The 26,940-nt window shown below is 42.6% G+C and overlaps 1 protein-coding gene across 1 annotated transcript in view; it reads left to right on the top strand.

The window, feature by feature from the left end:
* DNHD1 (dynein heavy chain domain 1) overlaps positions 1–26,940 on the top strand; it is a 682,720-nt gene that overhangs the window by 451,125 nt on the left and 204,655 nt on the right. Inside the window, exons 30-31 of the mRNA XM_086933691.1 lie at positions 13,676–13,825; positions 13,943–14,125. Of these exons, the coding sequence (XP_086789817.1) occupies positions 13,676–13,825; positions 13,943–14,125 (333 nt within the window). The remainder of the gene's footprint in view (positions 1–13,675; positions 13,826–13,942; positions 14,126–26,940) is intronic.

The raw sequence follows: 26,940 nt of genomic DNA, 5'->3' as shown, positions 1-26,940 counted from the left end.
TTACATAAAAACCGCCCTAAGACTTCGCGTAGTAGCAATTAGGTGGGACATAAGGATACAATTCATTAAGACAGTTTTTTAAAAAACTAGATTAAATAATAACGTTAAGCCTTTGAGTTCTGATGGACCAAGCCCAACTTAAAAACTTAGCGATGCCGTAAGCATAAAGTGTACGGGTGTCAGATTTAAAAATACGTAGTGACACAGAATGTTGCCTTGTTCCCAGTTCTTTACAGAGAGGCTTGAGCCAACGCCTCCTTGGCAATTGATACAATGGGCATACAAACAGAACGTGAGCCATTGATTCCACCCTCGTGGTGCAAAAGGGACAATTGGGTGTGGTCTGTCGGGGAGGCGCCCAACGAGCAGTGAACTCACAGATCGGTAAAGTACCAACCCTAAATTTAAAGTACAGTGCCCGATCAAAAGGTTTCTGGATAATATCCAGATAGGGTTCACAAAGTGCTACTTCTTTGATCTCCATGAAATGTTCAGTAAGCCTGCCTAGGTTAGGGTCAGAACGTTGTTTGGACGCTACCCAGTTCCAGAAGATTCTCTTTAGCACTACTTTAGGGGGGGCAGATTTAGTTGCCCAGGCGTCCTTGAGGCCCAAGGCACATAAAAGTGTTTTAACTTGCTTGAGTTTTAGAAGGAGTGAGCGACCCGGAATACCCTTGAGGGCTTGGGTAATACAATGGAAAGGGTAAATTTGCCTTCAAGGGATTTATTCACAATATATTTTGTTTGATTAAGGTTATTTCTGAAAAGGATCAATCACTTATCCTTATAATGAATCCATCAACAATTTTGTAATTCAACACGAGCAATATATCAACATATAACATGTAAACATGAAGACAAAGACACAAGGTGTATACGAAAAATATGATTTTATCAAATAGCTTAATCAAAGAAATCAGCTACATGTACAGATCAGTAAGTGAATAAAATTAGGGCTGTAGGTACACATATAAGTAAATTATCAAGTGACACAACAGAACCTAAATAAGACACCTATCCCAAAACATATTGAACCAAACAAAAGAAAGGGATAAAGTGTGAAGTCGACGTTTCGGTTTCTCTGACGTTAGTTTGCTGAAACCATCCTCAGGACTGTTATTGAATTATGGTCTGTAAAGAGATTGTAATCTGTAAATCAAAAAAATAGGTCATAGTTTACAATCTGAAACTAAATATTAACGTAACACCTTGGTGAAAAAAGACATTTGAGACAATTCACTACAAAGAAGACATACTATATACATAGGCAAACATTTTACACATGTGTGAGATATTTTCAAACAGTCACTTGACAATTTACAAGTTTTAGTCAATTCGAAAACAACATTTCTTAGTTCCAAACAAATTACTACTAAGAGGTAAAAGAAATTTCTGTTTACAGTCTTTTCTATTGAACATATGTCCACTTTAAATGAAGACTTTGTCTAAAGAGACAGCATATATATACAATGGCTTTGAGTGTGGCCCGTACGTTTCTGTATATGGTTTCATATTAGACATTTATCATATGAATTTGAACCCATAAACTATAGTTTCCCAATCAATAATATATAGGTATGTGTTCACTTAAAATATCTTTATCCTATGTTTTCCTCTAAACGCAGACCTTGAAATCGAACCCTTATTTTCCATTAGAATCACTAAATCATTTTGACGACAAGCTATCAACGGGATGCAGTCAATCCTATGATACAGGTATTCCTTTCCTTATCCCACATGGTCTCATAGAACATCCGTATTGAAATACATGTTAAGGTAATAGATGGTCCTGTTTGAGGTGTTCACTATGATCCAAAGGTCTGTGTTATTCAATTAAGCAAGGACTTCAATCATGGACCCTATAATGGTCCAATCAGTAGAACTTATGTTTTCTGTGAGAACACATCAAATTCATATGATAAATGTCTAATATGAAACCATATACAGAAACGTACGGGCCACACTCAAAGCCATTGTATATATATGCTGTCTCTTTAGACAAAGTCTTCATTTAAAGTGGACATATGTTCAATAGAAAAGACTGTAAACAGAAATTTCTTTTACCTCTTAGTAGTAATTTGTTTGGAACTAAGAAATGTTGTTTTCGAATTGACTAAAACTTGTAAATTGTCAAGTGACTGTTTGAAAATATCTCACACATGTGTAAAATGTTTGCCTATGTATATAGTATGTCTTCTTTGTAGTGAATTGTCTCAAATGTCTTTTTTCACCAAGGTGTTACGTTAATATTTAGTTTCAGATTGTAAACTATGACCTATTTTTTTGATTTACAGATTACAATCTCTTTACAGACCATAATTCAATAACAGTCCTGAGGATGGTTTCAGCAAACTAACGTCAGAGAAACCGAAACGTCGACTTCACACTTTATCCCTTTCTTTTGTTTGGTTCAATATGTTTTGGGATAGGTGTCTTATTTAGGTTCTGTTGTGTCACTTGATAATTTACTTATATGTGTACCTACAGCCCTAATTTTATTCACTTACTGATCTGTACATGTAGCTGATTTCTTTGATTAAGCTATTTGATAAAATCATATTTTTCGTATACACCTTGTGTCTTTGTCTTCATGTTTACATGTTATATGTTGATATATTGCTCGTGTTGAATTACAAAATTGTTGATGGATTCATTATAAGGATAAGTGATTGATCCTTTTCAGAAATAACCTTAATCAAACAAAATATATTGTGAATAAATCCCTTGAAGGCAAATTTACCCTTTCCATTAACTTGCTTGAGCCAGCTAATTTTGTGCCAACCAACCATAGACATGACTTCTGATAAACCCTCTGCGTACTTAGTTAATTCTGGGGCGCGCCATAGGCGAGCCCACAGTAAGAGTGGTCGAAGTTTAGCGAGATCTGATATTGCATGGCAACCCAGATCCATGAGCAGGCGTAGCATAGGTGTGCTCTGGGGGAGCGCCATTAGGTCCCTAAGGAACTTATTTTCCGATCTCGTCAACAAGTCCACATTACCCAATCCCCATAGCTCTGCACCATACAGGGCAGAGGTCTTAGCTTTGTATATAACTACCACAGGGGCAATAGGCTACTCTTTTGTGGCACAGTAGTATCTTCTGTAGGTGGGATGTCTACTGCATATTGTCGGAGAAGCGAATGCCCAAATAATCAAAAAAAGTGACCCTCTCCAGTTGGACGTGGTTCAAGACAGGAGCTCTAATATGTTTTTGGGGGGATTTATTATCAGATATTTAGTTTTATCTGTATTTATCACTAAGCCTCGCAAAGTGCAAAATGCTTGGAAACTGTCTAGGAGGGACTGCAGGCCAACAGGGGACTAAGAAATGAGCAGAGTATCGTCGGCGAACAGGAGAATTGGGATTTTTTCGCCCGCCAGGGATGGTGCATCAGATGGAGTTTGCAATAAGTGCTGCACCACCCCGTTCACATATAGAGGGAACAGGGTGGGAGCCAAAACACATCCCTGGCGGACGCCCCTATTCACCGGGATTCTGTCAGTCTTTTGCCCCTGTTGGCCCCACCTTACTTGCGCGAAGTTGCCTTCGTGCATCCTCACTAATAGCAGGAGGAGGTAGCGGGGAATCCCCATTCCTAAGAAAACTCGCCACAGGCGCTCCCTAGGGACCAGGTCGAAGGCAGTCTTTAGATCTATAAAGGCGAAGTAAAGACTGCCCCCGCCCAGAACACCCACTTTCCAGTAGATTAGGAGCAGGCGAAATGCCTGCTCTATAGTCCCAGTTCCTGATCGGAAACCTGCCTGATAGTCGGAGAGGACTCTACAGTCATCCATCCATTGTTGAATTCTCTGGAGGATCACCTTCCCCACAACTTTTTGTGAGGAATCCAGTAAACGTATTGGCCGGTAGTTGGCAGGGTCGTCCCTATCTCCCTTTTTGAAAATGGGGACGACCTCTGCCCCTTTCCACGATACAGGGACCTGTGCACCGTCTACCATAGCATTAATTAACATAGTGATGACCTTTGCCCATTTCGACCGGTCCAAACGGATTAGGTCTCCTGGGATACCATCAGGACCAGCCGCTTTACGGGGAACAATGCAGTCAATTGCCCTTTCTACCTCCTTTTGTGTGAAAAGATAAATATTTGGGTCCTCCTTAGTTCCTAGGTAATTTAACACATTACACTGCGAGGAGATGTTCTGGGGACATGAATAGAGTTTTGAAAAATGGTCGAACCACCTTTGAACAGACATGTTACAAGTTAACAGGGTACCATCTGGCCTGTTCCTTTCTCTAATGATAATCCAGAAGCGTCCCGCATCCTTAACCAAACTTGCCTCTTTCAATGCTTCCAGTACTGATCTTCCGAGTCCTTTTTAGCTGATACTAAGCCTGTTTTTACCTTATTTCAGATCCTTTAATTGCGCGCTCGCTCTTAACTCATTTGCATAGCCGATTATCTAAATATTACTGTGCGCTCGTTTTTGCCCATTTGAATAGCTGAATGCTTTAATTGTGTGCGCGCTCGCATTTGCCCATCTGCTTTGTTGATTGCCTTCATTGTTTGTGCGCTCGCATATGCTTAGTGTTTGGCTATACTAGAGACTGCTTTGACTGCTTTGACTGGACGCCTGTTGAAACATTAGTTTACAAACTCCCGGCCATTTTGTTTATTGTGCCTCGTAGCGAGGCTCCCCAGCACGCACCCGCCTCCGCCTCCCTGCTGCCCCTCCCTCGCCCCTCCCCCTCCACCATCCATTAATGACAGATGCATTTGCGCGCAGCGTTCACGCGCAGCGGTCGCGCCCCAGCCGCGCCGAAGGTGCGCCAAAGGTAAGCCCGTCTACGCCCGTCCGCGCCTGGATCGCGCCCAGCGCCAGACCCCCTGGTCCACGCAATGCCCAGCCCTCCCGCATTACTTACAACGCCTCCACCCTCCTAGCCCTTAACCCTGGCCGACTCTCCAACTGCGTCCAAGCCGCTCCTGGACACACCCATGGACCCTTCTCATGGTACTCCTGCAAGTTCGACGGCACCAAGAAAAACTCCTCATCCACGATCACACAACAGATATCTGACTCCAACCACCTAAAATGCATCCTGCTCAACACCCGCTCAGTCCACAGACACGCCATCGACCTCTGGAACCTACTAGACACCATTTCTCCCGACGTCGCCTTCCTAACAGAAACATGGATGAACGCCTCATCAGCCCCTGACATCTCCATTGCCATCCCGGAAGGATACAAGATCATCCGTAAGGACCGCACCGACCATACAGGAGGAGGCATCGCCATCGTCCATAAGCACTCCATCCGCATCTCAACCAGCTCAGACGTCAACCTTACCAACGCCGAACACCTTCACTTCCAGATCCACACCGACCCCAAGACCACACTCAGAGGCACACTCCTCTACCGACCTCCAGGACCCCGTGCACAATTCAGCGACGTTATCACTGACTTTATCACCCCACACGCCCCCCCTCCGAGGAATACATTCTGCTGAGAGACCTCAACTTTCACCTGGAAAAGAGCAATGACAGCAACGCCACCTCCCTCCTGGACAATCTCGCCAACCTCGGACTCAAACAACTTGTCACTACGCCCACCCACATCGCAGGTCACACACTCGACCCTATCTTCACCTCCAGCAAGCATGTCTCCTTCAGTCACACCACTACTCTCCACTGGACGGACCACAGCTGCGTACACTTTATCTACAATAAGACCACAACTCACAACCATCCTCAACCTACTCTGCGAAGAAACTGGAACAAAATCACCATTGACCAAATCTCCTCATCGCTTCTTCAAAACCCCCCGGCCCACTCCTCAAACCCCGACCAAGCAGCCATTAACCTCACCCAATGGCTATCCAACAGCGTCGACATCCTAGCACCGCTGAAAAAACGTCAAATCAAACTAGGCAGCAAAAACGCCTCCTGGTTCAACAATGATCTTAAGAAATCGAAGAAACTCTGCCGCTCCCTCGAGAAGGCCTGGAAAAAAGACCCAAACACCAGCACCAGGGACGCCTTCAAAAACACCACCCGCATACACCACCAACTAATCCGATCTGCTAAGAAAGCATTCAAAGACCGACTAGACAACAACGCCCACAACAGCAAGGAATTATTCAACATCGTCAAAGAATTTACCAACCCCTCAGCCAACTCCAACGACATCACACCCTCTCAAACCCTTTGCGACTCCCTAGCTTCGTTCTTCCACAACAAAATCGCAGACATCCACAACAGCTTCGACAACCGACCCGGAGACCAACCCACCCAACCTTCTGCAGGACCTTCACCCCCCTTGAATATCCTTAATGACTGGAACCCAATCTCCACTGAGGACACATCCGCCTGATGAACTCCATCCACTCAGGATCCCCCACAGACCCCTGCCCCCACCACATCTTCAACAAAGCAGACTCCATCATAGCACCACACCTCCGTGACGTCATCAACGGCTCCCTCAACTCCGCCACCTTCCCAGAAAGCTGGAAACATGCAGAACTTAGCGCCCTTCTGAAAAAACCCACAGCGGACCCCACCGAACTCAAAAACTACCGCCCCATCTCGCTCCTTCCATTCCCGGCCAAAGTCATCGAGAAAGCCGTCAACAACCAGCTCGCCACCTTCCTCGAAACCAACAAATCCCTCGACTCCTCACAGTCCGGCTTCCGAGCCAAACACAGCACGGAGACCGCCCTTATCGCAGCAACAGACGACATTCGAACTCTATTGGACAATGGAGACACAGTCGCCCTCATCCTCCTCGACCTCTCCGCAGCCTTCGACACAGTCTGCCATAGCACCCTTCTACAGCGCCTCAGAAACATCGGAATCCAAGGAAAAGCACTGGAATGGATCACCTCATTCCTCACCGGAAGAACCCAGAGAGTCCGCCTCCCACCATTCAACTCAGAGGCCACTGAAGTCATCTGCGGCGTACCCCGAGGGTCCTCACTCAGTCCCACCCTCTTCAACGTATACATGAGCTCCCTCGCGGCCATCGCACGCCAACATAACCTCAACATCATCTCCTACGCGGATGACACTCAACTGATCCTATCACTCACCAAAGACCCTAACACCGCCAAAACCAACCTACATGAAGGAATGAAAGAAGGAGACGAGTGGATGCAGCACAGCCGTCTGAAACTGAACTCAGACAAAACAGAAGTCCTTATCTTAGGTACCTCCCCCTCCGCCTGGGATGACTCTTGGTGGCCAGAGGCCCTCGGAAAAGCACCCATCCCGACGGACCACGCACGGAACCTGGGCGTCATCCTGGACTCCTCACTCTCTATGAACAGACAAGTCAACGCCGTTTCATCATCCTGCTTTAACATTCTTCGCATGCTCAAAAAAACATTTTGCTGGATCCCCACCGACACCAGAAAAACGGTCACCCATGCTCTAGTTACAAGCCGCCTGGACTACGGAAACACCCTATACGCCGGTATCACCGCAAAACTCCAGAAAAAACTCCAACGCATCCAGAACGCATCAGCCAGACTCTTACTAGACATCCCGCGCAAAGACCACATCTCTAGTCACCTGAAAAACCTCCACTGGCTCCCCGTCAATAAGAGGATTACTTCTCGCCTCCTAACCCACGCACACAAAGCACTTTACGAACTTGGACCCGAATGCCTCAACACACGACTTTCCTTCTACACCCCCTCCCGCCAGCTACGATCCTCCAACCAAGCCCTTGCTACCGTACCTCGCATCAATAAAACCACCATGGGAGGTAGATCCTTCTCCTACCTTGCAGCTAAAACCTGGAACTCACTCCCCACTCACCTTCGTCTCACTCAGATCCATCTAGCATTCTGAAAACAACTTAAAACTTGGATATTCGACAAGTAACTCCCCACCCCTCTTCAAGCGCCTTGAGACCCTCCGGGTATGTAGCGCGCTATATAAATCTCTCTCTGACTCTCCTGGCCAGTTTGAGCTGATCTACCTGTCTTGACTTGACTGCCTCAACTAGCAAAGATTTCTTTTTGCGACATTCTGTATTATACCAGCCTTTTTTGATAGTCGCCCTTTGGGGTTTGCTTCTCTGTGCTGGTGGTATTTGAATAAGGAAGAGGTCTCCCAGGGAAGTAATCATGTTCTGGAAGATTTCAGAGACCCTAGGCAAGACGGATTGGTCAGATAGGTCAGCACGTGCTGATGCTAGTATTCCCTTAATGCCCATCAACTTGCCTTCGTCTAGGGCAATTCTTGACCATCTCAGGCGCCTTCCACAATTGGATGGATGTACAACTTTAGTTGACTGAATTGGAGCCACAAGTTTAAGATCTCCAGTATTTGGCCACAGTGAGTTAACATGGAGCGATAGAGAATTATGATCGCTATCGGTAGTTGGAAGGACTGTCATGTCTTTCATTGATTGCCAGAGTTTAAAAGCAAGGAAGATGTAATCTATTCTAGAGGTATGGTTCGCTCTATTAAACGTCTGGGCCCCCATTTGATCTGAAGCTGATCTACCGTTTACTGCTCTCAGATCAAATTCAACGGCCATCGAATTCAGCTGGATGGCTCGTTGCGTCCACCTCTTTATAGGCGGTAAGTTAAGAGTTGGGATCCCTCTTCTGATGTCCTCCTCGTTAATGTTCATTATGTCATCGGTAGCAAGGGGCTCAAATGTACAGTTCATGACCCCCGCGACCATAACATGCACACCGCTGGGTCTCTGTCTAAGCATTTTTTCCAAGAGACTTATCACGGGTGAAGAAGTTCCTCCTTTCGTGCCACGGGCATATATATTATAGATATCCAATTTAATGCCCTTATGCCCTTTGATTAAGTACAGGGCTAGGATATCAGGGGAGTTACTTTGGATCTGCATGATCTGACAATCCAAAGAAATGCTCACCCATATTTGGAGCCCGCCCGAAGGACAACCTCTGCCTAATTGAGAAGGTACTGCCGGGAGGTAAAAGGTAGTGTATCCTACTTTATGATGTGGAACCAGGCTCCAAGTCCCTTGGAACAAGCAAATTGCATGAGTCTCAATGAGCTCGTTCCAGTCCGGTAACTCCAATTTCTGCAAAATTCCTGCCAGGTTCCAGCTCAAAATCCTCATGGGGAATGCATCTAGAGCCAATCCTGCACGATTTGAGGGGTGATCTGATAAGTGGCTATCCACCTCCCGAGTTGGATTCATAATAGTGCTTATCTGGCTTTGATTGGCAGGGCAAGAAGAACATCTGGCCCCATTAGATTTACCTTCAAGGGATACATTCAAGGTAGAAGGGACCTGACAGGAACCTGCCTTGGTATTTGCCTGGTGGTCCTGGAGATTCTCGCATGCATTTGCTCCATCTAGGACAGACACTCGGTTTTTCTTACTGTTTGTTAACTTATAAAGATTGTGTCAATACATAGAGTCAGCCCCATTCGGGTTAAGATCAAAGTGGGCGTTGTGGGATGTTACTCGCCAGACTGGGTGGTTACTATGTGCAGGAATATCATGCGGCCACCCTCCATAGTGAGGCTGGGGAGCATACATTTGATGTGGGTACACTGGTTGGGGATAAAAATACCCCAAACCACAAGTTCTAATCACACTCCCCTCCTGATAACCCTGTTGAGAGCATATGAAGCCTGCAACGCTAGCATCTCTAAAGTTTACTAAAATGCAGTCCCCTGGGATATCCTTAGCCCTATGCCCAACCCAATGAGTTCGTCTCACGTGGAGGACCTGGCCATCAATGTGAGATTGTAATGGTCTATTAGCATTTAACCAGTGGGTTGTTTTATTTTTCAGATCTTGATAGGATTCCCGCCTGCCAGGTTCTAGCTGCGGGACCCCAGTCAGGACCACTACAAACGGGGAACACTGCGGGGGGAGGTTGATGTGTCTAGTAGTTTGAGCTAGGGGCGTTAACTTGCTTGTCACCTGGCGTGATACTGGGCTACCTTTAACTGGTGTGGATGGTTTGCTCAAATTGTTGACAACTTTTGGGCTGCAAACGGGAGCCTGCTGCGAGGGATCATTCTTTTTTCCCTTGCGCATAGGGGAGGATAGAAATTTACTAGCTTCCTTCGCGCCATTCCGCACGTTATTAGCGGCTCCCCGTGTAGCACCGGGTTTGGGTCTGTGGATAGCAACTGGTTTTGCTTTATCCTGCAACAATACGGGCGCAGCTGCAGAATCCAAGACAGGCGTCTTCCCTTGATTAGAAGTTTCATGGCCAAGTCTAGATTGTAGTTTAATCGGGGTTTTAAGTGAAAAAATTTGATCAAGAATCACTTGTTCAAATCTATCTAATCTCGTTGTTAGTACCTTCACCCTCTCGATTATCGGGAGAACAAGGGATCTTACAACATGCTCAAATTGGGCCAGAGGGGGGGTCAGTTCTACAAGCTCTGTCGGGATTATAGGGGTTGGCGAATTTGTAATTTGCTCAGGTCCTTCACCGAGAGATTTACTAGCTATTGATATGGCTACCTTTATAGCTGGTTCATCTATGTTCCCCACCCTCCCCTTTTCCTTATCCCTATTACAGTTGGTGTGACCTGCAACCTTAGGTTTTTTATTAGGTTTCTGGCAAGCCCCCTTCTGCCCGCTACCTTTTCTCTTCCTTTTATTCAGAGTATTACTACTGTTTGGCCTGGGGGGGTCAGGGTTCACAGTGAGATTTTGAGGGCTCTGGGTGATACTGTTATGACACTCTACGTCTTGTTCATCGTGTTCAGTAATTAAGCTAACCGAGGACGATAGGTCCAGAGAGCCCTGACCAGGTGTGATGTCAGAAATGGCAGCGCCCTCCGTTTCTACCTCCTCGGTAGTGCACCCAATAGAGACGTCATTAGGATGTAGTCCAGTATCAGTCTCAAGGGTAAGGGTCGGTGAAGTTGCTAACACTAATAGCCCTAGCGACGAGCGCTTGTTAGTCAATAGCTCAGTCGAGATCCTACGCTCAGTAATAGCTATTTCCTTCTCCAAAACAGAGAAAGCCCGAGTTATAAAGTTGTCTAGTGTACCACCGACAACGCTCCCTTTCCCCGCCCTTTTCCCCTTACTTGCTCGTGTGGACATTGGCATTTGGAAGGAGTCCTAATGTAGATGGGCTTGTGTTGCCTGTTCGAGCAATTGAGGGTTGAAAGACACAAGTACAAATACAAATAGGGAGTGGGTGCTAAGTTTACAAAGTGGACAACAAGGGAATGTAAAGCCTTAGAGGGGTGGCCCAGCCCAGCCTCCTCCAGGTCTGTGACGGCCTTGGACGGTCCCGCCCTTGTCCTGGGCTTCTCCTGGGACGCTCCCGCGCCGTGGGGATAGGTGGTTGGTTATATCTCGCCTGAGTCAAAGGGCGTGTCAGATCTCCAGCACAGGTGTGCATAGCGAAGCGTCCTGGGACTTGCAGTCCCTCCAATCTCCCAGCACAAAGCTCCAAGCAGGAGCAGCGAGCAGCGCCTCACTGGGACAGGGCACAGCAGATTTCAGCAGCCTCCCACGAATTCCTTTACCGGCGTTAACAAGCCATGCAGTTAAGGACGAAGATCGCACACAAACACCTTGTGCGCTGCAGTTTACCGCCTATCTCAAGTAGGTGGTAAGCCAGGTGCAGACAGGTAGAGGTCCCAGACGGATCCCATCCCCTTTGTGAATGGTTGCAAAAATGTTTTTAAGAACACTGCATTCTCTTAAAAAATGAAACTGAAATGTTTAATTTTTCTTTTTGAAACGGATGCCATTTTCCTTTAAGGAAAACAGGCAGCATTTAAAAAAACATTGGTTTATTTTTTGAAGCAAGCACAGATATGGTGGTCTGCTGTCCCTAGCAGGCCACCATTCCTGTGTTTTTAGCAATTTCCAACTGTCATAAATTGTGACCTACCTCATGAATATTGATGAGGTAGGTCAATTGCGACCCCATTAGGAATTGCTAAATGTGTCTGAGACACATTAGTACGTCGCATTTTGCAACTTTCTAATTGCGAGTTGCAAAAAGTCGCTATTAGGAACTCACAAAGTCTGGCGTTCGTACATGTGGCCCCTTGACTTAAGTACCACGGCCGGCACCCAAGAGCCACTGCTTACACTGATTCACCCAGGTCTTTTCTAACAGCTCAAAGTTTGATTTACATTTTCAGTAAGGTTACAGTACCAAAAAATAAGGTAAGTTAGAGAGGATGTATAGCAGATCACCTTAAGGTTTGCTATAACTTGGAGGCTCTTTAAACAAATACTAATAGAGCATTTCTAGAGAATTAAATATAAGGTGCAACAGTGCACTCTATGTTTTTATTCTAGAAACGTACATTTTTCAAATTCTTAGACAGGTTTGAAAGACTTTTGAGAGTGACCCCCTTTCCTTGTGTATGAAATCTGCTAATATAAATAACTAGACTAAAAGCTTTGTTAAATGTCAGCAGCTGATTCCAAGTATTGTTGGGAATCAGTCCAGGGCACCTCATATAGATCTTGGATCAGATTAGCCAGGAGTAAGATGGGAGAATGCATACTCCGGATGAAATCTCCTGTTTACGAACTAGATCACTTCGAATAGATCAACTTATGAAATTGTGAAAAACGATAGGTAAGAAAAGTAGAACAACATTCTAAGGGTTATAAAACAAATACATTATACAGCAGGAGAACACAAGCGGTTAATACAAGTATTTTTGTTTTTTCTGTATTCAGAATACATAAACCACCTGATTCATAAATACACTTGTGAATGTGTAGATGTGTTCCTAACATCAAGGCACTGCAGCCAATGATTGCTCAACTGATCCACTAAACAACCAGCTATGTATTCACATACATTTCTGCTCGTAAACACATTTATTTTAGTAACACCACAGAAGCCTTGTCTTACATTACAGAGAATCGTAGTGTGTATCTTTTTTCTTTATACTTCTAAAACATTTTTGCATTTTTCTCACATTTGCTCACACTTTCCACCACACTTACACCTGATCCTTAGAAGAGCAGATAAGCGTGGGGAATCATTCCAAATGTTTATTAGTAACCACAGAGTTATGACTTTTTGAGACAATGCACATATCTACTCCTCTTGGTGGAATGAACGGAGTACAATCCACATAGGTTGTGGAGCTTACACTCTCTCTTGTAAGTAAGAACGCTGCGCGCAAATCTTAAGCTACCCTGGCTTTGTATATCAGTTAAAAGTTTTGAATGCACAGCTTGACTCTTTTTAAGGATAAGCAACATGCCAGAAACAGAACTTGTCAGGCAAGCTCAAGGGGAATTCCAGCAACCCATGAACATGTTAGATCCTCTTACTGTTAATGATTTAATATAATGTTCACACATATACATAATGCACAGATTGCTCCTTCACTCTTTGCTACTGCAATGGTAGTTACCAAGATTGCTAACCCATGTTTCTCTTTTAGCACTCGGTGTGCCTTAACATTTCGTTCAAATCATACATTACATTAGTCTTTCAAGCAGTACCAAAGGCAGGACCCACCTGCCCGTCTTCACTATAAGTTGAGGTGTTTCATCTCCCCTCTTTGTTTCCCCCTGATGTTGTGCTGTTGTAGAACTACCTAGTGGTATTATATCAGCCCTTTAATCAATCATTAAAAAGCTTCACCTCCATACCATGTGCTTTTTGCTATCATCCGTTGTATGTGACAAATGCACACAAGTGTCTTGATGAATGTATCTTATTTCTTTTTTACAAACTGTATTTACTCATATGACAGCAAACTCAGAATATACGCAAACGGATGGAAGAGGAGAGAGCCAGCCTTGATCGTATCATCCGTGAATGTCAGTACCATGAAACTACGCATGAGCGCCTACTCTGTCAACTGGAGACACTACAGAGTGAAAGGAAGACATCTTTGCACCAAGTGAGCAGCAAGTTTATTTGACAAAATGTACAATTGATATCTCGGCAGAAGGAGAATTGAGTGTTTGTAAAGAGGACAGCCCTCAAGACCTTGACACTAATCTCTGTTTTGTTCTAGATTGCACAGGAGTTCTACTCGATTGCCGGAAAGCTGACCATCTATGATATCGAAGAAATCAGAAGTTATCGGGCACCACCTCACCCTGTGATCTTGGTAACAGATGTGCTCTGTATGATGTTTGGCCGAGACCCGGGCTGGGAGAGTGCAAAGTTACTGATTGGAAAGGAGAATTTTTATGAGGTGAGATTCTTACAGTCAGTTTAGTACTTTGACATCCTTGCTCCCATGGAAGTTACAAACAGGTGGAGCTCAATGCTACTTTTATTTATTTATACATTGAGAGTTTTATGCAAAACAGAGTAGACTGAGAGGGGTGGCACAGTGGTACGCTTCAGGACAAGTTACAGGTTATCAGCTTACAAAAGTAGATTAAACAAAGATCAGAGCAAATGGGATACCTTAGAATGTGAAACATTGGAATATTTCTCATACTGTGGTTTGGCTTCAATTAAATAAAAACACTGAACTTGGCATCGCCAACCTGATGTCCTGTATTAAATCAGGTATAAACATGTTGAGATAATTCAGACAGACAATAATCAAAATATATCTAAAGGATATTTTTATTTGATGGGTATCTGTTAGTTTTAGTCACTTCATCAGGATTTCCAGTTGAATGTAGATTCTTATTCTAAGAGATGAAGATATTGAATCAGGAAATGTCGGAGGGTATAGAGTTCCAGAATATGGTGACGTTATCAGAGGACACTGCTTTAATGTTTTTGTCCTTTTTAATCATAGGATTTCAAAAAGAAGGTAGATGGCACTCTGTTGCGGACGCTCTCCACCTGTACTGAGCCTTGTAGGCAATATATAGTCGCTTTTAGCTAGTTTTTGCCTGAATGGGGCTAGGGATAAGGGTAATCAGGATCAGGGAAAATATGGTCAAACCATATTTAATGGATAGCCATTCTTGCCTCTGCATGTAAAACTACCTTTTGAAGAGCTTGGTTTATTTTAAGGATTACGCCTGATAGTAAGTTTCTGTATTCTAGATTCGGGAGCAGCAGATCATGGGTAACTTGTTTAAAATCATAATCTGAGATGGAGGGTTTATTACCTCAAAAGAGTCTAAATTGTTAGGTAGCTCCTTTTGCAGTTGCGTTGATGTGTTCTTGAAGGTTCACGGTCTTTCCCAGGTGGATGCCTAAAGATTTGGCATGTTAATATAATATATTGCATATATATTATTCCACATTTGTAAAGCGCACAATCACCCGTAAGGGTCTCTAGGCGCTAGGGGCAGGCTGGTTTTTCAGCACAGAACCGAAATCAAACTGCATGTTCACAGCAGCTACACAAAATGTGGGACGGGGTGTCCAAAAGGGTGTCCATTTTTAGTGTGGTAAGTTTGAGGAAGTGAATTGTCATCTAGGCCTAGTTGTCTGACAATACTTGGCAGCAATGTCAATGTCTTTAGGTGAGGTAACTTTCAGATCACTGTCATTCGCATAGATATGTTACACAATATTTGTGTGTTTGAGAGAGGAAGCCAGAGGTCTCATGTAGAGGTTTGAGCAAACTGCCTTTTAGTGTATACATCCCTTAATATTAGGTGAAAATTAAAATGCTCTTCCATCTTTTATTCAGGTACTGTACTTTAGTTGAGTTTCTTACTAAGAAGTGTAAAGATGCATATGAAAAATTGCACTAACAAGATGTATGTAGATTAGAGGCTGTCAGTACCTGTACAGGTAAATACCATTAACTCTGATGGAAATCAATGGGAGCTGAACTTACGTTCACAACTCATGTTATTCTGCTATGCAGCCACTCTAACAAATCACAAATTGGCGACAACACTAACTGCACCTTTCATCATAAGAGCCTCTGGGCTCCCTTTCAAAGACAGGGACGAGAAGCAATGAGAGCAGATCCAGACTTGCTGTCTGTCTCTGTGCTAGGAATCTCCAGGGCGTATTTTAAAGGAAGGCCTGGGCCTCTCCTGGTAGTATACACTACATAGACTTCTGTTATCTACTTCCAGAAGACCTCTCAAGGTGGGGGGAAGAATGCTATTATATGGGTGGTCACTGCATTGACTTATGTACCACCAAAATGTATCTCCTGCCAGGGAAATAGAAAATGCTGTTGGCTGTGCAGAGAGCATTTTCCATTCAACCCACCCATTGGCGTTTGGCACACAATTGAGAGGCAAACCCTGCAATGCACTTACCAATTTGGCTAGGCTTTGCTATGCAATTTAGCATCTGGAACTTATAAATGAGTTCTGCTCAGTTCCACAAATGCCGGAGACACGTCCGCCACTCGGTCTGAAGCAGGGTTACTGGTGAAGATCCGTTTATAATATCCAAAACACTTTCTGCGTCGCCTCGTAGCACAAAGAAAGCCCACAATAAACTTTCGAGTAAACCAAATTTATTTCAGTAACGCGTTTCAACCCCAACGGGTCTTCATCAGAGCCTCATACAAAGTAAAAGTGGCCAATCCCATTTAAAACAAAGCACAACAATGGACTTAGAAGGTACAATTGTGTTCCTGTCCCAATTAGATGAAACGGGTGAAAATACAAACAGTATTTCAAATGAAATAGAAACAAAATAAATCACGTTAAAACCGACTGCTTCTCAAATTCGAAATTAATTTTAGAGTAAATTTGTTTTTCTTTATTTGAGGAAAAGGTCTTTCACATCAGTGTCATTGATACATGCATAGTTTCACAGGTGAGACTCTGAGGTTATGACAAAGAGACAGTAAGTTCATTATTTACATGTGCAAACATCATAGAACCCCAGACACATGTGCATATATTATAAAAACATAAACAAAGAGGTCAGATTGGCCTTTACATTTGTCTCTTCATGTGGGGTAATTGTACCCTAAAACACACCAAAATTTAATTCACACTTTAAATGCTGTCCCTGTGGCCAAAAATATGCTAAACAAATTGTATATGACCAATCAAAGGTTATCACCTTCCAATGGAAATTTAAACATTTGAAAAATGAGTTCTCAATTTGATTATTACAGCCCATTTTTTTTCCTGAAAAAATAAAAAATGTCATATTCATCTCTATAAAGTACAGATTCCCAACCTATGTTCACCATGTCAGATTGTCAAAACCCATTAAGTCATAAAAGTCCACCCTTCTTGGACCAAACAAAAATAAGAAAGCAGTTCTGAAATGAAATAAAAAATATAATTAAAACAGCACAAAAAATATAGCTAAATCCTTGTGGACTCAGAGGTCCACCACATTACTACACTGAAAGGAGGTCCAAAGCAGGGAGAGAGAAAGCAGATAAATGTTGTAAGATTACTTCAATAGGTACCACATCAGTGGCTGTGAACAGAGTAGAATAAAATATTCTGACTCCAAAAGTCTGAATCTCTTCTCTTTGTCTCCTCCTCGTACATTCTTTTTTTTTGTGTTGAAATTTTTTATTAAGAAAATTATAAATAAATTGCAAAGATAGATACAAATGCAGAGGAAAAAATGAAACATAATATAAATGAGGAAACCATACATTAAGTATAATAAAGAAGGCATAAAACAATACATCCTCTGGAATTCATAAGGCAGAAAATGGAAGTGAAAAAGAGAAAAAAAGAGAAATGGAAGAAGGGGGAAAGAGAAAAGAAGAAAAAAAACAAAAAAAAAGGAGGGTGGGCCCCAGAGTAACAAACTGGTTATGAAGAGAAAAATGGGAGTAAGAAGAATGGTAAGAAACGGAAAAAAGATTTGTAGAGACAGGGTCATTATCCACTGTGGTCTCTAGGAATGGGGACCAAACTTGAAGAAAGATGGAAGCTTGGTCCTGTAGATTATAAATTATACGTTCATAAGAAGCTGTTTGTATCATTGCCACCAACCACTCCTCCTGGGAAGGAGACAATGAAGACTTCCAATGACGCAGTATACAAATTTTCGCTGTGGCTAAAGCAGTATGGAGGAGACGGGTCTGTGGTTTAGTAAACTATGAAAGGCCACGAAAGTCATGTAAAATTATATTCGCAGAGGTAAAGGGTAGGGATAGTGGCATAGAATGAGCCAAGGTATTTCGTACAAAGATCCAAAATGATCTGGTACAAGGGCACTCACATATGATGTGCGTTATATCACAACCGGAAGCAGAGCATCTCCAACACAAGGAATGGGAAAGTAGCTTGGCATGATGTAATTTGACCGGGGACCAGTGCCATTCATGTAGAATTTTAAAAATACAAAATTTAAGACGAGCTTCTCGAACACCCTTATGCAAACCTTCCAAAATGAGATCCCATTGAGTATCTGAGCATGTTACAGAGAGGCGTGTTTGCCATTTTAATTGAAGGGTTTTTGAAAGGGGTTGTGAGAATAAAGGGTGTAGGAAAGTCTTATAAAGACCAGAGGTGACTCCCTTAAAAGTGCCCCATAAATTCAGATAAGATAAAATAGGAGAAGCGGATAATAGATCAGGTGGGGAACCTAGATGTTTTATGATAGCTTGTTGAAGATGAGAATATTTACAGGATTGCGTGGGTGGGAGGTGAAATTCCTCACTCAATTGGGGAAAAGATTTAAAATTATCACCATGAAACAGTTGTTCCAGGGAATGAATACCAGCTTCCTGCCACAAAGGCCAGGAGACAACGCGACCACGAATCCGAATAGCCGAGTTAGACCATATAGGAGCAGTAAAATGAAGCCGCGAGTTAGATTTGAGGAGACGGTGGCTTCTTTGCCAAGACTTAAACATGGCAGATAAAATAGGATTTTTAGGGTCAAGAGAACTGGATCCCTTGCCATATAGAAGGGACAAACCAGTGCCAGAAGCCAATAAATTACGTTCAAGTGGAACCCATTGGGGGATGTCCTCAGATTTAGGTAAAAAGAAAGAGATTTATTTATTTATTTATTTATTTATTTATTTATTTTTAATATTTATAAAGCGCTGCTTATACCCGTGGGCGTCAAGGCGCTAAAACCAATATTAACTAAGGAAATGAGGGCATAGGTTGAATGGATCAGATATGACGGAGTGGAAAAGAGATTACTGAGAGAACAGCCAGGTTTTCAGGAGTTTGCGGAACTGAAGCAGTGTAACACTTTGTCTGATATTGAGAGGCAAGGTGTTCCAGAGTCTGGGGGCCGCCACCAAAAAGCGTCGGTCACCCCAGGAGACTGTTTTGGTTCGAGGGACAACCAGTTGGCTGAGAGTGGCTGATCGTAGAGCTCTTGTGGGTTTGTAGGATTGTAATTGGTCTCTTAGAAAATGTGGTCCTTGATTATTGATTGATTTGAAAACTATACAGAGTGCTTTGAAATGAATTCTTTTTTGTACAGTCAGCCAATGAAGATCTTTTATGTTTTTGGAGATGGGTTCGAACTTTGAACTTTGAGATGAGAAAGATGAAGAGCAAGGGAATAGTGCTCAATAGAGGGAAGACCTAAACCTCTATGATGGGACTTTAATTTGGCAAAGGCGAGACGCGGTTTAGCTGCACCCCATATAAAAAAAATTATTTTTGAATCAATAGACCGAAGAGTAGCCAGAGGAATAGTTAAAGGGAGCATACCCAGAACATAAAGAAAACACGGTAAGGTAACCATCCTAATCGCCTGAACCCGCCCCCAAAGGGATAAACCAAGGGCCTTCCATTTATTGAAGTCTCTTTGCATTTGCGCAATCAAGGGAGTGAGATTGTCAATGACAACATTATCTAATCCTCTATTGAGAAGTATCCCCAAGTATTTAAGCCGAGAAGGTTGCCAGTGAAATGGAAAACCAGAGATTGCATCCGTTGTAGTGCCAAGGGACATAGGTAAGGCTTCGCTCTTGTCCCAGTTTATTTTATAACCGGAAAAAGAAGAAAATTTGTCAATGATATGGAGGAGAGCAGGGAGAGAGCGGGGAAGATTAGTAAGTGTAAGAAGAATATCGTCCGCATATAAATAAATCTTTGAGTGACCAATTGGAAGAGGAACGCCCACCACAGCAGCCGATTGACGAATTGTAGCAGCTAGAGGTTCCATAGCCAAAAGGAAAAGAAGAGGAGAAAGTGGACAACCTTGACGAGTACCCCGCCGAATGGGAAATGGAGTAGATAGAAAACCTCCACAATTAACTTGGGCAGATGGGCTATCATAGAGTAGTCGTACTTTAGCTATGAACTGGTCACCTAGTCCAAATTTTTGCATTATGGTAAAAAGGTATTCCCACTCAATATGGTCAAATGCTTTTTCAGCATCCAAAGAAAGAAGGAGGGCATCACTGGAAAGATGTTTAGCGGACCATAGGGCATGGGAGAGGGTACGTAAATGATTGCGGGAGGAACGACCAGGAACAAAACCTACTTGGGAGTTATGGATTAAAGAGGGCAAAACCTTGCGGAGTCTTGATGCTAGAATGCTGGCAAGAATTTTAACATCAGAATTTAAAAGAGATATAGGACGATAACTACTACACAACAGAGGATCCTTACCCGGTTTTGGTAAAACTGCAATGATGGCTTTATTAGAGATAGAACCAAGAGAGGACTCCTCCATGGCTTCCCCAAAGGCAGCATGAAGAGTATCAAGCATACTTTGACCAGTCCATTTAAAAAATTCAGGAGGAAAACCATCATCTCCCGGAGCCTTATGGTACGGTAAGGCAGATATAGCTGAAGAAATTTCGTCCTTCGTAATAGGTCCCTCAAGTAGAGCCCTGCCATCATCGGAAAGCCGCGGAAGATGAACTTCATCCAAATATTTTGACATCGCCATCATATCCACCTGAGTGCCTGGGGAATATAAAGATCTATAAAAAGAAGCGAACTCCTCAACAATCTCTTGTGGCCGAGTAAGGATATCACCACCGCTTGATCTTATTGCTGGAATCCCCATAGCAGCCTCCCTTTGACGCAATTGTGCAGCCAATAAGCGACCAGCTTTTTCTCCTTGTTCATAGTGGCGGCCTTTCATTTTTTGTAAGGCGTATTCCGCCTTAGAAGTGAAAAGAGTATTAAGGGACATACGCGCCTGTTCCAGTAACTTCCGGTTTTGGAGAGATGGTTGCGAAATATATAATTGAGAGAGTCGGCGAATATCTTTTTCCAAATCAATTTGTGTGGCAGCATTCTTTTTATTATAAAGGGCAGCGTCTCGCATAATTTGGCCTCTAATAGTTGCTTTAGCAGCTGCCCAAACCGTCCGTTTAGAAGAAACCGAATCGGCATTATTGAGAAGATAATCATGGAAGTGGGACTGCAAAAGAAGTTTACCCGCAGGCGTTTTATGTTTGTTGATATTCAAACGCCACGATTTGCGCCCCGGACTCATAAGACCCAAATCCAGAGACAAAAGGACAGGTGAATGATCAGATAAAGCCGCTTCTAATATCCTGGAATCAGTAACTAGTCGGACTGAATTTTGCGAAAGAAGAAAGTAGTCAAGACGCGAGAACGTACCGTGGGTAGAAGAAAAAAATGTATATTCTTTGTCCTGTGGATGACTGAGTCTCCAGTGGTCAACAAGACCAGCGTCAGCAAGAATGTCGCAGAAGACGGCTCTGTCCGAAGCGTTAATAGTGTCAATGCAACCTGTTCTGTCAAGAGCAGGATCCAGTGCCAGATTCCAATCACCACCAATGAGAAATTGAGAAGCATTTATTTCTGTAAGAAGGCAATTTAAACGAAGAAAAAATTGCTTTTTGGAACCAATCGGGCGTATGCGGAACCAAGACAGAGAAAGGAATTGCCAATCTTCAATTTAACAAAAACATACCGACCTTCAGGATCCGACCATGACTTTAAGATTGTGAGAGGAAGTGAAAAAGGATGGCGACTCCGCATTTACGAACAGGGTTAGGGTTGGCAGGATCAGGTTTAGAGACTGAACTGTGAATGACTTTACCAACCCAGTCTCTGCTGAGCTTAGTAGACTCAATGTCATCCAAATGAGTCTCCTGCAATAGAGCAACATCCACATGCTTAGAATGTAAATAGGAAAGAACTTTTTTGCGTTTTATGTAATGAGTAAGGCCATGAACATTCCAAGAAACCACAGACAACGGATGGATAGAAGGCATGATGGTAGGTTTGAGTGAACAAGAAGTGAGGAAGAACAGAGAGAAAAGAAGAGAAGAGATGTTACTCTGGGAGGAAAAAGGAGAAGAAAAGAAGGAAAAAGAAAAGGAAAGTAAATAAGAACAGTAGAAGAAAAGAGTAACCTAGACTGCTAACCGCGGGTCTGGGCGCACTTAGAGCAACACCAGAGGGAGCTGGACCCCCTTCGAGAAAGAAAGAATAGGGATCTAAAGGATAAATGATAACATGAAATACATAAAGCATAAGAGAATAAGATATCATCATCCAAATCGGGATCACTCCTGGTATTTCCCCACAGGAGGCTGTCACGAAATATGATAAGAAGAGTAACCAACACATCAAAACCTCCCGTATTCTGAAGATGACATGAGAAGGACATGAGAAGAATGAATAAAAGTAAGAAGAATAAAGCAAAAGGAAGATGCGAGACCAGAAGGTGAAAGTAGAACCTATTGAAGAAATATGAGAAATCGTACTTATCAGAGTAACGAAAATAAATAATACCCCATTTAACAACCAGTAAAACAACATTGGGAGGGAGATGCATTGAAAAAGGGAAATTGACATAAGTGGTACCAACTTCAAGGAGAGGCTGCGATCAAATAAATACTCTGAGGAGTTCAATCATCTAACTCAAAAAGAAAACGTAAAAGAACAAGGAGGCATAATCTACAATATAAAACAGAGAATGGGATTGATTACATCAGAAAGAGGAACACATCAGTAAAAGAGAACCTAGACGAGAATAGTATGACAAGAACAAAAAGAAAAGACATAGCTAATAAGAAGAAGACAGTAAAGGGAAACATACCAACATTGTCATTGAAAGGGAGGGAAAGAGATATTAGATATAAGAAGAAGAAGAGATACCCTAAAGCCAGACAGCCGAGAAGAAACAGAAGAAAGATGGTCAAACACCGTTTGAATCAAGAAAACAGGAAAACAAAGAGACATCATAGAAAATCGGAGGAAGTAAGACATGAAAGACATGAAATAATTAGTAATAAGCATACCAACATGAACAGCATTATTCTTATACTATATGATAAGCAGACCTGAAAGTAGTGAAATAAATGCCAACTGTATAGAACTAATTCTATTGTAGCATGCCGTAAGACCTCGGTGAGGTAAATAAGCAGTGAAAGCATCACAAACAAGAAACACTTAAAAAGGAGAAAATAAAATTTCAGTCAGACGTGTCCCTCACAAGCTCCGGAGCCCTGCCAGCGCCAGAGAGACGACCCACTCGAGCAGGTGAGGCGGAGAAGCTCGTCAGGGGTCCGTCCCTCGGCGGAGCTCCATTAGCAGGCGGCCATCTCCCTGCGTGGCCAGACCACGCCCCCCTCCTCGTACATTCTTCTCAATCCCATCAATACCTAAAAAACAATATGAGGTCAGTATTCTGGTTATTTTCTCTGGCCCAATGTCTCGCAACAGGGTAAGAAGCATCCAGATTTGTTATTGCCCTGCAATGCTCTAGAACCCTCTTCTTCACAGGGCTGATGGTACTGCCAATGTTCCTATAACCATAAGGACGTTGGAAAACATAAACGCAGTAATCGCTATCACATTTGATGAATTTGTTTGCATTGTGCCTTCCCATTGCCTATCCTGTATGTTTTATGTTGTTACTCTTACTGCAGGGTTTGCACCACCCGTACTTATAGAATCCCTTTTGTTTCTGAAGCCAACCTTTCCTCCTGTCTTGTTTACAAGTGTAGCTGTGCACAAGGATGTCTAGCATTGATTTTGATTCACGATACATGACTTTGAGGAAGGGAGATGTCTTGTTGCCTATTACTGGGTCACTTCTCGGTAAGTGCCAAAGTTGTCGGCCAATAGCAGTCTCCTTGAAGATACCTCAACATACCTCAATTTACCTTCATTTTTTCCTTTTACCTTTTGTCTTGGCCTTACCTTTGTATTGTAGAGAGAGTACAGATTCATCACTGAACTATGTGGTATCCTGTGGTAACCTCATTACATACTGGTCACCATGGATGTGGTGTCTCTATACACTTGCATTGAGCATGACCTGGGGATCCAGGTGGGTAGGTATTTCTTCCTTAGTAGAATGAAATTTAAGTATGACCACTCCATGATATTACTAGACATGTTACGTTTCTGTTTGGAGAACAACTTCTTTGTATTTATTGATCATTGGTTCTGTCGATTGATGGGCAGTTGTTTTGCTCCAAGTTATGCAGGAATCTTCATGGGCTGGTAGGAGGCAAAGCATGTGTGGGTGGAAGAAAATGTGAGATGGACCAGGCATATAACATTCTGGACCCCCTATATTGACCACCTATTTATCACCTAGGAAGGTCCATTGCAAGAATTACATGATGTTCTGGCACACATTACACGTAATGATCTCAACCTTACCTTTAAACACAAAATTCATACTACAGAGATGGACTTCCTAGATACCTCAGTTAATATTGTGGAAGGGGAAATAAATACTAACCTATACCAAAAACGCACTGCTGGCAACAGCATTCTCCATGCGAACAGCCATCATCCTTACAAACAGAAATGGAACATCCCCTATGAGGAATTGCTCAGAGCCAACCATAACTGCAGTACCAACAAGACCTACAAAGAGGAAGAGGAAAGGATGATCAGCAGATTCGGGCCTAGAGGTTATCTTTTAAAGGCCTCAAAGGCAGCAATTGTTAATGCAACACAAACCACAAGGGAGATACTACTGACCAAAAGGAAAAGAGATAAGAAAGACCAGCAGGTAGTAATACTGATTGTCACATATAACAGTGAGAGCAGGGCTATCAGAAGTATGTTAGCTAAACATTGGCACTTAGTGGGAAGTGACCAAGTAATAGGTAACAAGATACCTCTCTGCCCCATATCATGTATTGCAAATCGAAATCACTGCAAGACATCCTAGTACACAGCTATACCAGTACATGAGACAGGAGGGAGGGTTGGCTTCAGGAGTAAAAGGGATTTTATAAGTGCGGTAGGTGTAAGGCCAGCAGAAAGAGTAACAACATAAAAACATACAGGATAGACAATGGGAAGACACAACACATAACCAAACTCATCACGTGTGGCAGCGATTACTGGGTTTATGTTTTGCAATGTCCTTGTGGTTATGGGCACCTTGGCAATACCATCAGCGTGTGAAGAAGAGGGTCCTAGAGCATTACAGGGCAATAAAACATCTGGATGCATCTTACCCTGTTGGGAGACATTGAGCCAGAGACCATAACCAGAAACCTGACCCCCTATTGTTTCTTGGCATTGATAGGATTGAGAAGAATGCACGAGGAGGAGACAGAGAAAAGTGACCCAGGCTTTTGGAGTCAGAATATATTATTCGGCTCAGTAGCAAGTCCCCGGGTGGGCTCAATGAGAATGAAGAGCTTCATGTACACATCGGCTGATGTAGTAGTTATTAAAGTGCTCTTACATCATTTATCTGCTTTCTCTCCCTTGCCTTTGACCTCCTTTCAGTGTAGTGATGTGGTGGACCTCTGACCTGCTCTGTGTGAGTCCACAATGATTTACATATATTTTTTGTGTTGTTTTAAGGATATTTCTTGTTTAATTTCATAACTGTTTTTCCTATTTTGTTTTGGTTCAGGGAGGGTGGACATGTATGACTTAATGGGTTTTGACATTCTGACATGTTGAACATGAGCTGGGAAGCTGTACTTTAGAGAGATAAATATAATATATTTTTTTCAGGAAACGACAGTGTGATTGGGCTGTCATAACCAAATTGGGGGGGGGGGGCATTTGTCACATGTTTCAATTTGCTTTGAAAGCCAATAACCTTTGATTAGTCATGTACAATTCTTATAGCACATTTTGGCCTTTGGGCTGGCATTCAGAATGTGCATTTCTTTTTTGTGTGTTTTTGGATACAATTTCCCCACATGAAGAGACAAATGTAATGACTAAAAGCACGTGCGCCTGGGGTTCTATGATGTGTGCACATGTGAGTAATAGATTTACTGACTTTCATAGTATCAGCATCTTATCTGTGAAAATATACATGCATCAATGACACTGATGTGAAAGACCGTTTCCTCAAATAACGAAAAAGATAATTTACTTTATAATTAGGGCTTCCGGTTTTATGGTATTTATTTTTTTGACATTTCCGTCTGTATTTATCCATATTTATTTTTTTGCTAATTTTATCTGTATTTATCCATATTCCTTTTGGGTTTTGTGGAAAAATAAAGCTGAAATTAGTATATTTCCAAATGTATTTGACCAATAAATATGCACTCATGCTTGAATGCCTGTCAAGTTTCAATGCTATGAACACCCACAGAAGATAAATCAATGCACTTATATGAAAATATGCACGCATATCTCTTGCTGGTAAAGCCTCATTGCTAGAATTACTTTCTGTTTTTTTAACCCTCGTACCTATCAATCCATACAGCTATTGGCCTGGCAGGCATGGCAGACTGTATTTAGATTTACTGGAAAAGCAACCTATTTTCCATTTTTAGCCACATTTAAAAATAAATACAGACAAGAAAATAAATGTTTTCTGTCTGTATTTATCTGTAAAAATCAGTAAAAACGGAAAATAGGGGGGCCTATTTATAATTAACTTTGAATTTGAGAAGTAGCCTGTTTTGACATGACCTATTTAGTTTCTATTTCATTTGAAATACTGTTTGTATTTTCACCCGTTTAATTTCATTGGGACAGGAACTAAAATGTACCTTCTATGTCCATTGTTGTTCCTTGTTTAAATGGTGATTGGGCACTTTTACTTTGTATGTGGCCCTGAAGAAGACCCATTGAGGTTGAAACATATTGCCAAAATAAATTTTGTGGAGTTACTTTGAAAGTTGAGTGCTGACTTTCTCTATGCTAAGAGGCAAAACATAGAATGTTTTTGGATAACTTATAAATGAGGTACAACTGGCAACAACGGTTACCCCCTGTTTTAGCCTTATTTTGTGTGTAGTTACTGCAA

The sequence above is a fragment of the Lissotriton vulgaris genome, chromosome 8 (assembly GCF_964263255.1).
Source record: "Lissotriton vulgaris chromosome 8, aLisVul1.2, whole genome shotgun sequence".
NCBI classification, from domain to species: Eukaryota; Metazoa; Chordata; class Amphibia; order Caudata; family Salamandridae; genus Lissotriton; species Lissotriton vulgaris.
This window is presented reverse-complemented; position numbering and strand designations above follow the sequence as displayed.